The 14,333-nt window shown below is 35.3% G+C and overlaps 1 protein-coding gene across 4 annotated transcripts in view; it reads right to left on the bottom strand.

The window, feature by feature from the left end:
- Positions 1–14,333, bottom strand: part of NELL2 (neural EGFL like 2) — a 419,741-nt gene that overhangs the window by 214,532 nt on the left and 190,876 nt on the right. For all 4 annotated transcript variants that reach the window (XM_012510714.2, XM_030822676.1, XM_012510715.2 and 1 more), the window contains one exon: positions 133–224. In XM_012510714.2, the coding sequence (XP_012366168.2) occupies positions 133–224 (92 nt within the window). The remainder of the gene's footprint in view (positions 1–132; positions 225–14,333) is intronic.

Consider the following 14,333-nt stretch of genomic DNA (forward strand, 5'->3'; position numbering starts at 1 on the left):
ATAATTAATATTGTGAATTTTCTCTTTGCATTCGAATTTCAAAAATGTATTTCAAGGTTGAGCTAGTAAAGAAACTTTCATTGTGTTTATAAATAGAAACAATTTTGAAAGACCCATGAATAGTCTTCTTACCTTGCACTCATAGAGAACACACACTCCAGAAGAGGAATAGACTGTATTTCTTTCTCCTTCAAAGTAGGTTCGTCCTTGAAATTGGCATATCGCTTTGGAGTAAAAAATACATATATATTTATTTTATTGGGAAAAATAGCTTAGAAGGGATCAGATCATCTTGTAACAGCATTCCACGTGTTTTACACCTTTTTTCAACATGTTTGACTAACCAGAAACCTCAATTCAATCTACTGCAAGGCACATGTAAACTTAAATTAGTGTCATGCAAATTAAGTTGAGAGAGTACAATAAGATATAAAAAAGATAAAGGGCAATGACATGTCTGCATTAGACTCCGAAAAAGTGGTGTCAAAAAGCAGACTTACAGCCAATTACTTGCCTGATAGATGATGTCCCACTTAGGGCATATTAAGTAGGCACTTAGGGCGGCAATAAATCAGGGGTAATATGAGACTCAGGGAACAATATGAGAAAACTTTTTGTTTTATATACCATTACAGAATTTTAAAATAGAACATTATAATAGAAAGAAGGTATATTCGTTTCAGCACATCCATGTAAGTTTTAAGTTTTATGGTTTAGTGTTACTTTATTTATAAGTATGTATGGGTTAGGGCACCCCATCTAGGACGCTGAGAGGTCTTAATCTGAACCTGCCTTGCTTCCATCACAATTAAGTGAAATTTTTAAATGTAACCTTAGATTCCATGGGAAAAATATGTTTCCATAAAAATGCATAGAGTATCAAATAATCTTTTTCTAAAACTTGCAAAATATTTACAATTCACACAAACATTTAGCCAACAGAAATCATTTCCTTGAAGTATTTCACACTACCTACATTGACTCATCACCTACGGTGAAACAGATTTACCCTAAAGCTAATGATGCCTAATTTTCAGCGTCCTTCTCTGGCTTAGGCTCCTTGTAAGATGCTGAACTAAGTTCTCCTTTCATAATTTTGTATTGTTTATCTTTGAAAGGGCACCCAATACTGTAGATGCTTCAGATCCCCATAACATCTAGATCTACCCCAAGATAATTACTTCAAAGACCAGTGGAAGTGATCAACTGATACAGACTCCAGCAATTTGTTCCCCACATTTACTAAATCCAATTTTTGTTTTAACTATACAAATTCTATAAAGTGAATGGGTATATTTTCTTTTAATTCCACTGTGTGAATTATGAGAAATTGTTTCACTCTTTGGAATTTATATATCCCTATTACCTTTAAAAGTATCAACTTGCCAATAATAAAGAAGAAGGAAATTAGACATATTTTTATTTTTTAATTTTATTATTTATTTTTTTCTTTTAGAGACAGGGTCTTGCTGTGTTGCCCACGATGGTCTCAAACTCCTGTCCTTAAGTGGTTTTTCTGCCTAAGCCTCCCAAAGTGCTGGGGTTACAGGCATGAGCCACCATGCCTGGTCTATTCTCTTAATAATATCAATATATTGTTGTACAAATATTCATACCCAAAGTATAACCTGACTCTCACTTTCCTTGAAAAACTATTTTAAAGTTGCACATTTAAATAATAGAAACCATGCACGTTTTTAAAAATGTCATCTTTCAACTGATCTCCTTACACAGCATTTATTAACAAATTTGACTACATAATGCATATCTCCTAGCCAATCGATTCTGAACTTTTTAGAGCTTGCTAGCAAAGAATAAAATTTACTTGCACTAATCATATGACTTAAAGTCTGGCTAAAATATGCTCACTCGTGAATATTCAAAATGAAACTATGGATTTGTCAGTTGCATACTATCTATCATATTATGAATTAAAATGGTATGTGCATTTACTTAATAAACATGATTGATTGCAAAATATATCTCTCTGACATCTAATTTTTAGGATTTTTTTGTTTTTATGAAACTCAGTAACCTCAACATACCAAGACCTAGCATATTGCATGTTTAATTATACTTAATAAGAACTATATTTTATAAGATAATGAGAATAAACAAAACCTTTCTTACATCTATTCAGTACCTGCCATTCAAAGCTTTCTAAGCCTATTATATTATATAACTTGATAACTGTAGCCTATTCAAGTCCAAGCGTATGTGGAAGAAAAACAATGGTGCTCTAAATCTTACACAGAGGGGAAAGGAAACATTGTAAAAAAAACACAAGGGTAAATTCTCCTTATTCAAAGTCTTTTGATAATTTAATACTCATGTAGAGCAGATGGGCCTTCTGTTCGAAACTCTTAATTCAAAAGACTCAAATAGGCAACTTGTGGGACAATAGGGCACCAAATGGAGCTTGGCAGGGAGGGAAAAAGCACAAAAATGAATGAGGTCACAACTGCTTAATTCTCTTTCAAGCAATGAGCACAAGCAGGATGAAGTTGGCTTACAGAGAACCCAAAGTGAGTGATTTTTATCTCATTTCTTTTTTGATCAGTTGCTGTAATTCTCCATAAGTCTAACGCTGACATGGAATATTCAGTAATACTAGTAGGATATTTCTTCCCTAGACTCTTTAGAGGAGAAATGTGAAGAAATTCAAAAAAGATATAGTGATTCCTAAAAACACTGCAAGGAATCATAAAAATGCCATTAGAATGGCTCTAGGAGTTTTCTAAGAGAAGACTGAGAGAGCAACAGTCATGTTAACCTATTCATACATTTAACAAATATGTACTGAGCTCTATTACATGTTAGATACTCTCCTAGGTACTGGAATTCAAAGACGAATTTAATGTGCTTCATGCTTCAATATTTAGTAGGGCAGACAGACTCATACACAATTAACTCTAAGAGAAGTCAAACTGAAATTCTATGATTAAATAATCCATAAGTTATATGGAAACTCAGGAGACCGAACTAACTTCTAAGAAGGGACAGCTGGATTAAGATTAAGAAAATAAACAAGGGCTGGTTAAGGATCCAGACTGTGGTAAAAGCAAGGGATCATCATTACCCTAGGGCTAAGGAACAAGAGAAGAAAATGGTTTTACTAGAGTCCAGTGTAAGCCAGAATTAGGGAGGAGAGGTTGCCTTGTAAAAGCTATAATCATGACAGCACAGCTACTGCCAGAGACATAGCTTGGTGCAGGAAAGAAACATGGGCAACCTTCTCTCCTCCTCCTGACTTCCAATTTCCTGCCAGTGTCCCCATTGGTGAACGCTACTTGAAACTATCTGGCAAGGAGACCAGACTGATGCAGGCTGCAGAAGTCAGGCTCCTGGGGGATGGAGGACAAAGAATGGAAACGGGAGTGTGGGGTGCCCAGGAACAATAACAAGAACAAATGTCTACTACGTTAATTCACTATAAGCCATTAAGAGGTCTAGTTTACCAGGATAGCTTGCTCAGAAGGGCATGAGAGAAAACACAGAAGAAAAGATTTGAAAGAGAAAACAGATATATTTTTATGGCTGCATAGTATTCCATGGTGTATATGTGCCACATTTTCTTAATCCAGTCTATTGTTGTTGGACATCTGGGTTGGTTCCAACTCTTTGCTATTGTGAATAGTCCCGCAAAGCTGGAGGCATCACGCTACCTGACTTTAAACTATACTACAAGGCTACAGTAACCAAAACAGCATGGTACTGGTACCACAACAGAGACATAGATCAATGGAACAGAACAGAGCCCTCAGAAATGATGCCACATAGCTACAACTATCTGATCTTTGACAAACCTGACAAAAACAAGAAATGGGGAAAGGATTCCCTATTTAATAAATGGTGCTGGGAAAACTGGCTAGCCATATGTAGAAAGCTGCAACTGGATCCCTTCCTTACACCTTATACAAAAATTAATTCAAGATGGATTAAAGACTTATATGTTAGACCTAAAACCATTAAAATCCTACAAGAAAACCTAGGCAATACCATTCAGGACATAGGCGTGGGCAAGGACTTCATGTCTAAAACACCAAAAGCAATGGCAACAAAAGCCAAAATCGACAAATGGGATCTCATTAAACTAAAGAGCTTCTGCACAGCAAAAGAAACTATCATCAGAATGAACAGGCAGCCTACATAATGGGAGAAAATTTTTGCAACCTACTCATCTGACAAAGGGCTAATATCCAGAATCTACAATGAACTCAAACAAATTTACAAGAAAAAAACAAACAACCCCATCAAAAAGTGGGCAGAGGACATGAACAGACACTTCTCAAAAGAAGACATTTATGCAGCCAGAAAACACATGAAGAAATGCTCATCATCACTGGCCATCAGAGAAATGCAAATCAAAACCACAGTGAGATACCATCTCACACCAGTTAGAATGGCCATCATTAAAAAATCAGGAAACAATAGGTGCTGGAGAGGATGTGGAGAAATAGGAACACTTTTACACTGTTGGTGGGACTGTAAACTAGTTCAACCATTGTGGAAGTCAGTGTGGCGATTCCTCAGGGAAATAACAGATATTTTTAAAATGTTGTCCCTCCTTGAGATTATCAAAATGAGGTTTATAGGCAGCCAGAGGGTAAAATGAGGGAACTAAGCTCTGGGAAAATCAAGTGTGTAAACAGAGGAGGGAAAGCAGATCGGGCCTATGCCCTAATTTTAACCAAGGCGAACCCGTGCAGGTATCAGGTGCAAATTCTGAGAGATAACAATAATTGCTGCTACCACAATGGCTACAGGACCGTCCCTGGAATTCTCTAACTGAAAAGTATCTGCCTTCTAACCTCTCCCCAGTAGAGTATAAAGGAAGAAAATTCACTTCCTCAATAAAATAATAAAGGAATAATCATTTTTACTATATTTATTGCTCCTTTTAACCATGTTAATTGTATGCACATGTTTATAGCCAGAGGCTTCATTTCTTCCCTAGTTTTGTTGTGTGGCTTGTGTATATGTGAGTGAGTGTGTATACCACATTAAGTTCTTTATGATGTAACTTCAGATTTCTACACCTCCAATCACTTACTAGCTTAAAGCAGAACTGTTTCAATTAGGCCATATTTTCAAAAGTCTATGCTGAGTGATTGATTGAATATATTATGTGTATATACGTTAAGATATAAAACTTCTAGGGAGATGTACTTAATTTATTCATACAGGCTTATCACTTTGTAGACTAAGAAGCCATACCATTTTGAAATCATATTAACCCATAGAACCGCAGCTACTCGTTAGTTATTAATATTAAACAATGTGAAATGCATATTTACTCTGACTCTAGTAGGTGCTGCTGTTGGCATAACTCCAGGGAGTGCATTCACATCATGGTCTATGTGATTTAGGTCACTCAGAGCTTTCCTGCACACAGTCTACTCAGTCATAAGTGGAGACATTAACAACTTGGAGAAATTCAATAGGACAATATAACACTTGATGTATACGTTCTATCAAGGCTATCTTAAATATTACAAATTGGATAGTCACTAGCATCATAATTATGAGAGAATCCAAAAAAGCAATTAATAAAAATTATTTTCACTTCATTTTCCCCCATTTTAAGAACATAAAACAATTAACAGCAAATAGGAGTCAAGAGACGCTACAGACAAATTTAGAAGTCATCAGTTGTTAAAAAGTGAAAGGTAATTTATAACACAGATTGAGAAATGGATAAGTGAAAGAAGCCAGTAAAACTTTGAAAATTCTAAGTTACACATTAAAATCTTGATTTACTGGTCATTAATGCAGAGATGGCAACTGCAGTTTCCTCTAATGAGATTTAAATGAACTTCAGCAAACCCTTGTAGAAAGAATTACCTAAACCTATCTAAAAACATTTCAGAATATATAAGCAAAAGGGCATCATATTCTACTTTTAAACATTTCCTCAGTACATATCTAGCTTTTTCCTCTTACTACTTGATTTAAAATACATGCATCTACTTTAAACTTCCCAATTGGTATCAATACCTTTAAAAATGATTCCTTACAAAATTAAAAGTTATAAACACCAAAAAGAAAGCCAGTGTAATTCACTTAAGTGAGTCATGGGACTTACAGTTTCTTTAAAATTCTTTTTCAAAACACCAAATATCAGTGTTCTTTGGATTGACTGTCTGTTAAGGACAGAGTTTTATATAGTAATAGCTTTCCAGTGGTATTCTTTGAAATTTTGATTCCCTTTGGGAGACTTCTCAAAAATGTATAATAGCAGTTACTTCATTCTGAGACAATATTTTGTTAGTGATATACAAATCAAAGTTGTTGGATGAGAAAAAAACTCTAACTATAATTATGTATATTTGTATTCTTATTATACATTCTTTAAAAGAATGTACAATAAACGCATTCATGAGGCAGGCTAAGATTCTGCAAAGTCAAACAAAAAAATTTAAAAGTGTTTTAATATTCATAAAAAGCTCCAATCAGCTATGCTGCATTTATCCAGCCCACAATCTTTTTTTGTAACCCGGACTCACTTGGAGTCAATTCTTAACAATATGGTCATAATAAAAGTCTTGAGCACTAACTGATACAAATTAATCTCTCTCTCTTCTCTACAATGCTTAAATCTCTATTATAGCACTGAACACATTTTCCTTTTCTCTAGTGAGTTGTACACTTTTTCATCATTTTTATCTCAGGACACAGAGTGTCTTACTTGTCTTTGGATTTTATTCAGCACCCAGCATGGACCCTGCATAATATACTCTCAAGGTTTGTTAAATTTTTTGGTAAATTCTCTTCCAGCTTCCTGTTTGATAAAGAAATCTAAAAGTAAGTGAACTGAACCTCTCTAAACCTCCTTTTTCCCTTTACATTTGGTCTCACCTGTGGAGTTTGCATCTTATAAAAAAGATTCTATAGCCTGTGTCTTACAGAAGGAGTCTGCCCTTTCTGTAAAATGACAGCTTACTTTCAACTCGAGCACATCTGAAACATCTGAAATGGGAGCAGTAAGAAAGTAGCTGGTTACTGTCATAGCAGTAACTTACTAACACGAATAATGCAAATTAGCATGCTCAAAGAAAGTCTGCTCGGACAATGTAATGACAAAACTTTCTTCTTTCCCTATATAAAACCAGTTTTTGTGAGTCAATGCTATTTAAAATGATCAGAAGTTCAGAGTGCTTAAATAATTCACAAATTCATGAATTAGACATGATCCTGCCCCTTAGCTAAATCTCATTAATTGTTTGGGAATTTAGTTGTTTGCCAAACTAATATTAGAGTTTAGGAAATGAGATCTTGATAGTAGTTATGCAACCTCCCTTTTCTGTTTTATATACATCATGTCCTTGGGCTTCTAAAGGACCAAAGAGTGCTTCCCATAGGTGGCCTTAATTTAGGTCAGTAGCTTATTCTTCCAAAAAGAGAACAGGCCCTGAAATACTATAAATTTAGCAGTAGTGAGAGGTTAGGAGGCAAAGGAGGATAAAAGTACCTCCCAGAATAGAACAAGAGCAAAAATTCAAGCACCCTATCCAGATCAGCCTTTAAGTTAGAGAATGTATATGCTGAGAAAACAAAAATTGAATGTTCGTTTAGAAGTTAATAGCAAAAAAGCACACGCTATTGCTGTAAGCAGAGATTCAGCATTTTTGACTCTAACTTTACCAATTTAAATGGCAATCTAAAAATATTCTGAAATTCTTTTAGTTTAGCTGCTTTTCTGTCACTAGTCTTGTTCTTGATCCTGGCTCATATACCATAGAACAGTCTATTAAAACAATAACATAATCAATTCATTTAGTCCTCTGACAATATGAAAAATAAATTGAATGACTGGAGGAGGTAAAGATTTAGAGGAAAATACAGTATTTGTGTCAATACTTAAATACTATTAAAGCGACAAACATAGACACACGTGAAGAAAGGTTTCATTACCACTAGACAAAGAAATATAATGTATAATATAGTAAGGAAAAGTTTACATATTGTCACTTTCAAAGTTAGAACTAGAATCCATATGACAGTCCTTCTGTGAATCTTTTCTTACCACCAACCCAGTGAATTTGGTCAATACAGGAACATCGTGTCTTTGGTTTAACTTTGTGTAACGTTTTTTTTTTTCAAAATGCCTAGCACCATTTAGGCACATGTTGTTTTGATGTTGTAGTGATGAAGATATTGAATATAAAATGCTGTGTGTACTGCAAAGCATGATTCTTTTCGTTATAAACCAAATATTACTGCTCAACTAAGAGATTACAAGTAAAAAAAACATTGAAAAAGTGATTTTGCTCTTTTAGAACAGTTTCTGGTGTGCAGGTAAAACAAAAGAGGAAACTGTTGAGGGGCAGCGCTATTAGGAGGACATTTTTCAATGCAGTTTCATGAGAGCTATATTAATAACTCCACTATGCAAAGAATGTGGGCCAAGATAAGAGAAAAAGCACACGGTTAAAGGGAGCAAGCTCTGTGTAGAGTAAGACAAGCGGAAGGGATGGCACAAAGACGAGGGAAGAGAGAGCAGAGGAAGCAACTGAGGAGAGAAAAATTTGATAGCACACTGGAGACGGAACAGGAGAAGGAAAAGGAGTAAGCAACAAAATGATAAACAGGAGAACCAAAACAATTTCATAAAGACATGGGGCAAGAATGGTAACACCTGGTGAAAATAAGAAACTTTTTTTTTTTGAGACAGGGTCTCACTTTGTTGCCCAGGTTGGAGTGCTGTGGCACGATGAACTGCAACCTCAACCTCCCGGGCTCAAGTGATCCACCTCAGCTTCCTTAGTAGTTGGGACTACAGGCATGAGCCAACATGCCCCACTAATTTTTTAATTTTTTGTAGAGACAGGGTCTCACTATGTTGCCCAGGCTTGTCTTGAAGTCCTGACCTCAAGTCATCCTTCAACCTTGACCTCCCAAAGTGCTGGGATTATAGGTGTGAGCCACCACACCCGACCTAAGAAACATTTATTGACACTGAAACACTGTAGTAGAAAGTCACCTTCTCTGCCTTCAAGGAGCATTCAGCCTAATGTGGGAAATGATGGGCACATGCACAGGTAACTAAATATAACTCAGAGAAGAACACAGTCTTACAAGGGTGGAACTGGAAATGCTTCACACAGAGGAGTGTTTGAAAATAAGCACTGAGGGTGAAATGATTTAGCATGATTTAAATCAGGAAAAGAGTACTCATAATACATTCAAAAATAGAATAATAATCACAATAATATACTTTGTCCCAGGATTCTAGTGAACATCCAGTCTAGAAACCTATATTACCTGGAAGTGATTTATTATAAGTTGGTTTTACCTATACTCCCAAACTAGTAGGCTGATGGATCTCAACCATAGATGTATATTAAAATCACCTGAAGAACATTTAAAACTCAATGCCCGGCCAGGCGCGGTGGTTCACGCTTGTAATCCCAGCACTTTGGAAGGCCAAGGCAGGCAGATCTCAAGGTCAGGACATCGAGACCACCCTGGCTAACACAGTGAAACCCCATCTCTACTAAAAATACAAAAAAATTAGCCGGGTGTGGTGGTGGGCGCCTGTAGTCCCAGCTACTGGAGAGGCTGAGGCAGGAGAATGACATGAACCCGGGAGGCGGAGCTTGCAGTGAGCCGAGATTGCAGCACTGCACTCCAGCCTGGGTGACAGAGCAAGACTCCGTCTCAAAAAAAAAAAAAACTCAATGCCCATTTGCATGCCAGACCAATAAAAAAATTCTGAGGGTAGGACTTGGGTCTTTTAATATTTTAGAGCTGTCCAGGTAGAGCTAAGTTGACAACTATTTTATTATGCAGAGAAAGGGGAAATCGAAGAGAAAAATAAAATTAGCATTTGAATAGAGGCAGTCCAGAGATATTCAGTAGAAGCCTTTTTATCCTATGTTATCTGATGGAATTTGGCCTATTGTTTGAAAATAATCAGTTAAACTGAGACATCATATATGACAATAAATGTGTACCTTAAACATTTTAAACACACAAATTCACACTCAATCATGTTTTGATGTTGAATATTTTAGTATGGATTCCTTGATTGTGCTTTATTGTAGTCTTGATTATATAAGTAAACCTTTCAATGTGTTACCTAGAATTTCCAGTATAAGTTTCATTTTGTTTGGGGTTTTTTAAATGTAATAAGATAGATACTTGCCCAGCAGTCTGAAGAGAAATAATTTTAATACCCTGTTTTCATCCACATTTATAGTTGTTTTATTGACACATAATTTCAGAGTACCTTTTTTAAGGGAACTCTTATACACTGTTGGTGAGAATGCAAACTAGTTTAGCCACTATAGAAAGCCATTTGTAGAGTTTTCAAAGAACTTAAAGTACAACTACCATTCCACCCAGCAATCTCACTACTGGATATATACCCAAGGAAAATAATTCATTCTATCAGAAAGACATATGCATCTGAATGTTCATTGCAGCACTATTCACGATAGCAAGGACATGGAATCAACCTAACTGCCAATCAACAAGGAACTGGATAAAGAAAATGTGGTATATATACACACACACACACACACACACACACACACCATGGAATACTATGCAGCCATAAAAAAGAATGAGATCATACCCTTTGCAAAACTTGGACACAGCTAGAGGCCATCATCCTAGACAACCTAACACGAGATCAGAAAAGCAAAAACCACATGTTCTTACTGAAAAGTGGGAGCTAAACACGGAATACATATGGATGTTAAACTAACAACAATAGTCACTGGACATCACTAGATGGGGGAGAAAGGGAGCAGGGTGTGAGCTAAAGAACCACCTGTTGAGTACTACGTTTGCTGCCTGGGTGATGGAATCATTGGGACCTCAAGCCTCAGCATCATGCAGTTTATCCATATAACACACCTGCATATGTATGCTTTAATCTATAATAAAAGTTGAAATTTGCAGGATACAAAATCAATGTACAAAAATCACAAGCATTCTTACACACCAACAAGAACCAAAGTGAGAGCCAAATCAGAAAGGCAATCCCATTCACAATTGCCACAAAAGGAATAAAACACCTAGGAATACAGCTACCCAGGAAAGTGAAAGACCTCTACGAAGAGAATTACAAAACACTCCTCAAATAAATCAGAGAAGACACAAAAAAATTGGAAAAACATCCCATGCTCATGGACAGGAAGAATCAGTATCATTAAAATGGCTACACAGCCCAAAGCAGTTTACATATTCAGTGGTATTCCTATAAAACTACCAATGACATTCTTCACAGAACTAGAAAAAAAAACCTACTTTAAAATTCATATGGAACCAAAAAAGAGCCTAAATAGACAAGGCAATCCTAAGAAAAAAAAAAAAAAAAAGCTGGAGGCATCACAATACCCAACTTCAAACTATACTACAAGTCTACCAAAACCAAAACAGCATGGTACTAGTACAAAAACAGGACATAGACCAATGGAACAGAATACAGAGCCCAGAAATAAGGCTGCACATCTGCGACTATCTGATCTTCAACAAAGTTGACAAAAAAACAAGCAATAAGGAAGACTCCCTATTCAATAAATGGTGCTAGGATAACTGGCTAGCCTTATGCAGAAAATTGAAGCTGGATCCCTTCCTTACACCATGTACAAAAATCAACTCAAGATGAATTAAAGACTTAAATGCAAAACCCAAAACTACAAAAACTCTGGAAGACAACCTGGGCAATACCATTCTGGACATAGGAATGAGTGAAGATTTCATGACAAAGACACTAACAAATTTTTGCAACGAAAGTAAAAATTGACAAGTGGGATCTAATTAAACTTAAGAGTTTCTGCACAGCCAAAGAAACTATAAACAGAGTAAACAGACAACCTACAGAATGAAAGAAAATATTTGCTGGCAAGGTTGCAGAGGAAAAGGGAATGCTTATACGCTGTTGGTGGGAGTGTAAATTAGTTCAACCATTGTGGAAAGCAGTATGGTGATTCCTCAAAAAAACTAAAAGCAGAACTCCCATTCAGCCCAGCAATCCCATTACTGGGTACATATCCAGACAAATATAAATCTTTCTACCATAAAGACACATGCACGTGAATGTTCACTGCAGCACTATTCACAAAAGCAAAGACATGGAATCAACTGAAATGCCCATCAATGACAGATTGGATTAAAAAAATGTGGTACATAAGCACCATGAAACACTATGCAGCCATAAAAACAATATGTCTGTTGTGGGAACATGGATGGAGCTGGAGGCTATTATCCTTAGCAAACTAACGCAGGAACAGAAAACCAAATACCACATATTTTCACTTATAAGTGGGAACTAAACGATAAGAACTTATGAACACAAAGAAGGAAACAGCAGATACTGTGGTCTATTTGATGAGGGAGGGTGGGAGTAGGAAGAGGAGCAGAAAAGATAACTATTGGGTACTGGGCTTAATACCTGGGTGATGAAATACTGTGTACAACAAACCCCAGTGACATATGTTTACCTATGTAACAAATCTTCACATGTACCCCCAAACCTAAAAAAAGTTTTTTAAAATTCCATTATGCATAACAATAAATACATTGAGAAATATTATTAAAACTTTTACTTAGTGAAAATTATTACTGTAAAAAGTAATTGACAAGAGTCCTTCAATAAATAATTTTAAAAAATAAAAGTAGATATACACACATAAAACGCACTTATAAACTAAGAAAGTTAAAATAAAATTTCCAAAGGAGAAAAATACATTTACTGAAGTAAGAGTTGGAAACATATTTTACTGAATGAATACAAATCATCAGGAACTCTGCTAGATGTATTTCTTTAAGTTTTGTTATTCCTTCAAACAACTTCATGAGGTGAGAAATATTATCTATCTTTGTGTTACATACTTTAACTGAAACCTAAAAAAGTTTGTGTTTCCTAAAGTGGGTGATGCAATGGGCTTCACTTTCTAGTCCAGTCAAATCTCCATATCTCTAGTTAATTAACCCTCAGAACCATGGGTTAGAATTTGGACTCATTCAACTTCATTTCATTCTAAACCTTAAAATACAATGATTTGCCAATGCTTTTCTAACTAAACATAAAGGTAGAGTTTAGATGTGTTATACCTAAACTTGAATATAATCAAGAAAATTTTGATTGCAATTGCTTTCAAATGCTTGCATTTTATGTTAAAGACTTACTGTGTTTAAAATAAATGTAACTTTAAAATGAGAAAAACAGTACTATTTTAGTAATTTTAGTTTATCAACTTTTTCAAAATCATTCAACTTGATTTGTATAAAACAAATCTTATTTCATTTCATATTTGTATTTAGTTGATTTATATATTAGTATGTATTTATAGCAGTTAAATAATATTACAATTATTATATAAATACAACTTACATAAACAGGGTTGAAAACATAAGTGTACAGGCTTAGCCTCCATCTCAGTTGATTTCTTTTAAGTTTTAACAGAGCCAATGTAAACTGTCAATGAATGTCTGTCAAATCACCTGGAGATCTTATTTAAATGTGTATGCTGAACAGTAGATCTAGAGTGAGACATAAAATTCTGCATATGTAACCAGGTCTCATGGGATACTAATGCTGCTGGTTCAATGATCACACTTAGAGTAGCAAGATTATAGATCAGTAATTATCAACTAGACTTGCACATAAAAATTGCACATAGGGAAATTGTTGAAAATATCTGTGTGGAACCCAAACAAACTAAATCAAAATCTCTAGGAGAGGGACCTAGGCAATCAGTATCTTTCAAGAGAATCCAGATGATTCTAATGTCTGAGCAGTGTTAAGGATTACTGGTGTAGACTCATCCAACTAGTCAATTTAGGGGGTTTTTACTATAAATCTCAATCCTAGATAATCCCACTCAGTAATGCACAGGTTGCTATAAGAATCAGACCAAAATTATTCCAGATGCTTCTTAAATTTTAAATAATTTGCTTATGAATATGACTGCAAAAAGAGTAAAAAAAAGTAACAGAAGTGGAAAAAATGGAGAAGAAGAGGGAGATGGAGAGGCAGAATGAGACAGAAAAGCAGAAAGAGAGAGGAAGAGAGAAAAAGAAAACAAGTGAAATTCACATTTACTGTAAGACTAGAGATTGAGCCTTATTAAACACACCTGTACTTGTATCTTGGGACAAAATATTTGTTGAGGTATATCATATTTTATTCTTTTCAGATAATTTTTCTCTTTAGGGGTCAATTAAGTAAAAGTTTTTGACAGCTATGCTAAATGAAACATCGAGGTTAAAATGTTAAACACATTATATTAACTCTGTAAATTAAGAATTAAATTATCGCCAAAATTAACCTTCTCACAATAATAAATAATCAAAAAAAAATTTGGTTACATTACCCCCAA

The sequence above is a fragment of the Nomascus leucogenys genome, chromosome 11 (genome assembly GCF_006542625.1).
Source record: "Nomascus leucogenys isolate Asia chromosome 11, Asia_NLE_v1, whole genome shotgun sequence".
NCBI lineage: Eukaryota > Metazoa > Chordata > Mammalia > Primates > Hylobatidae > Nomascus > Nomascus leucogenys.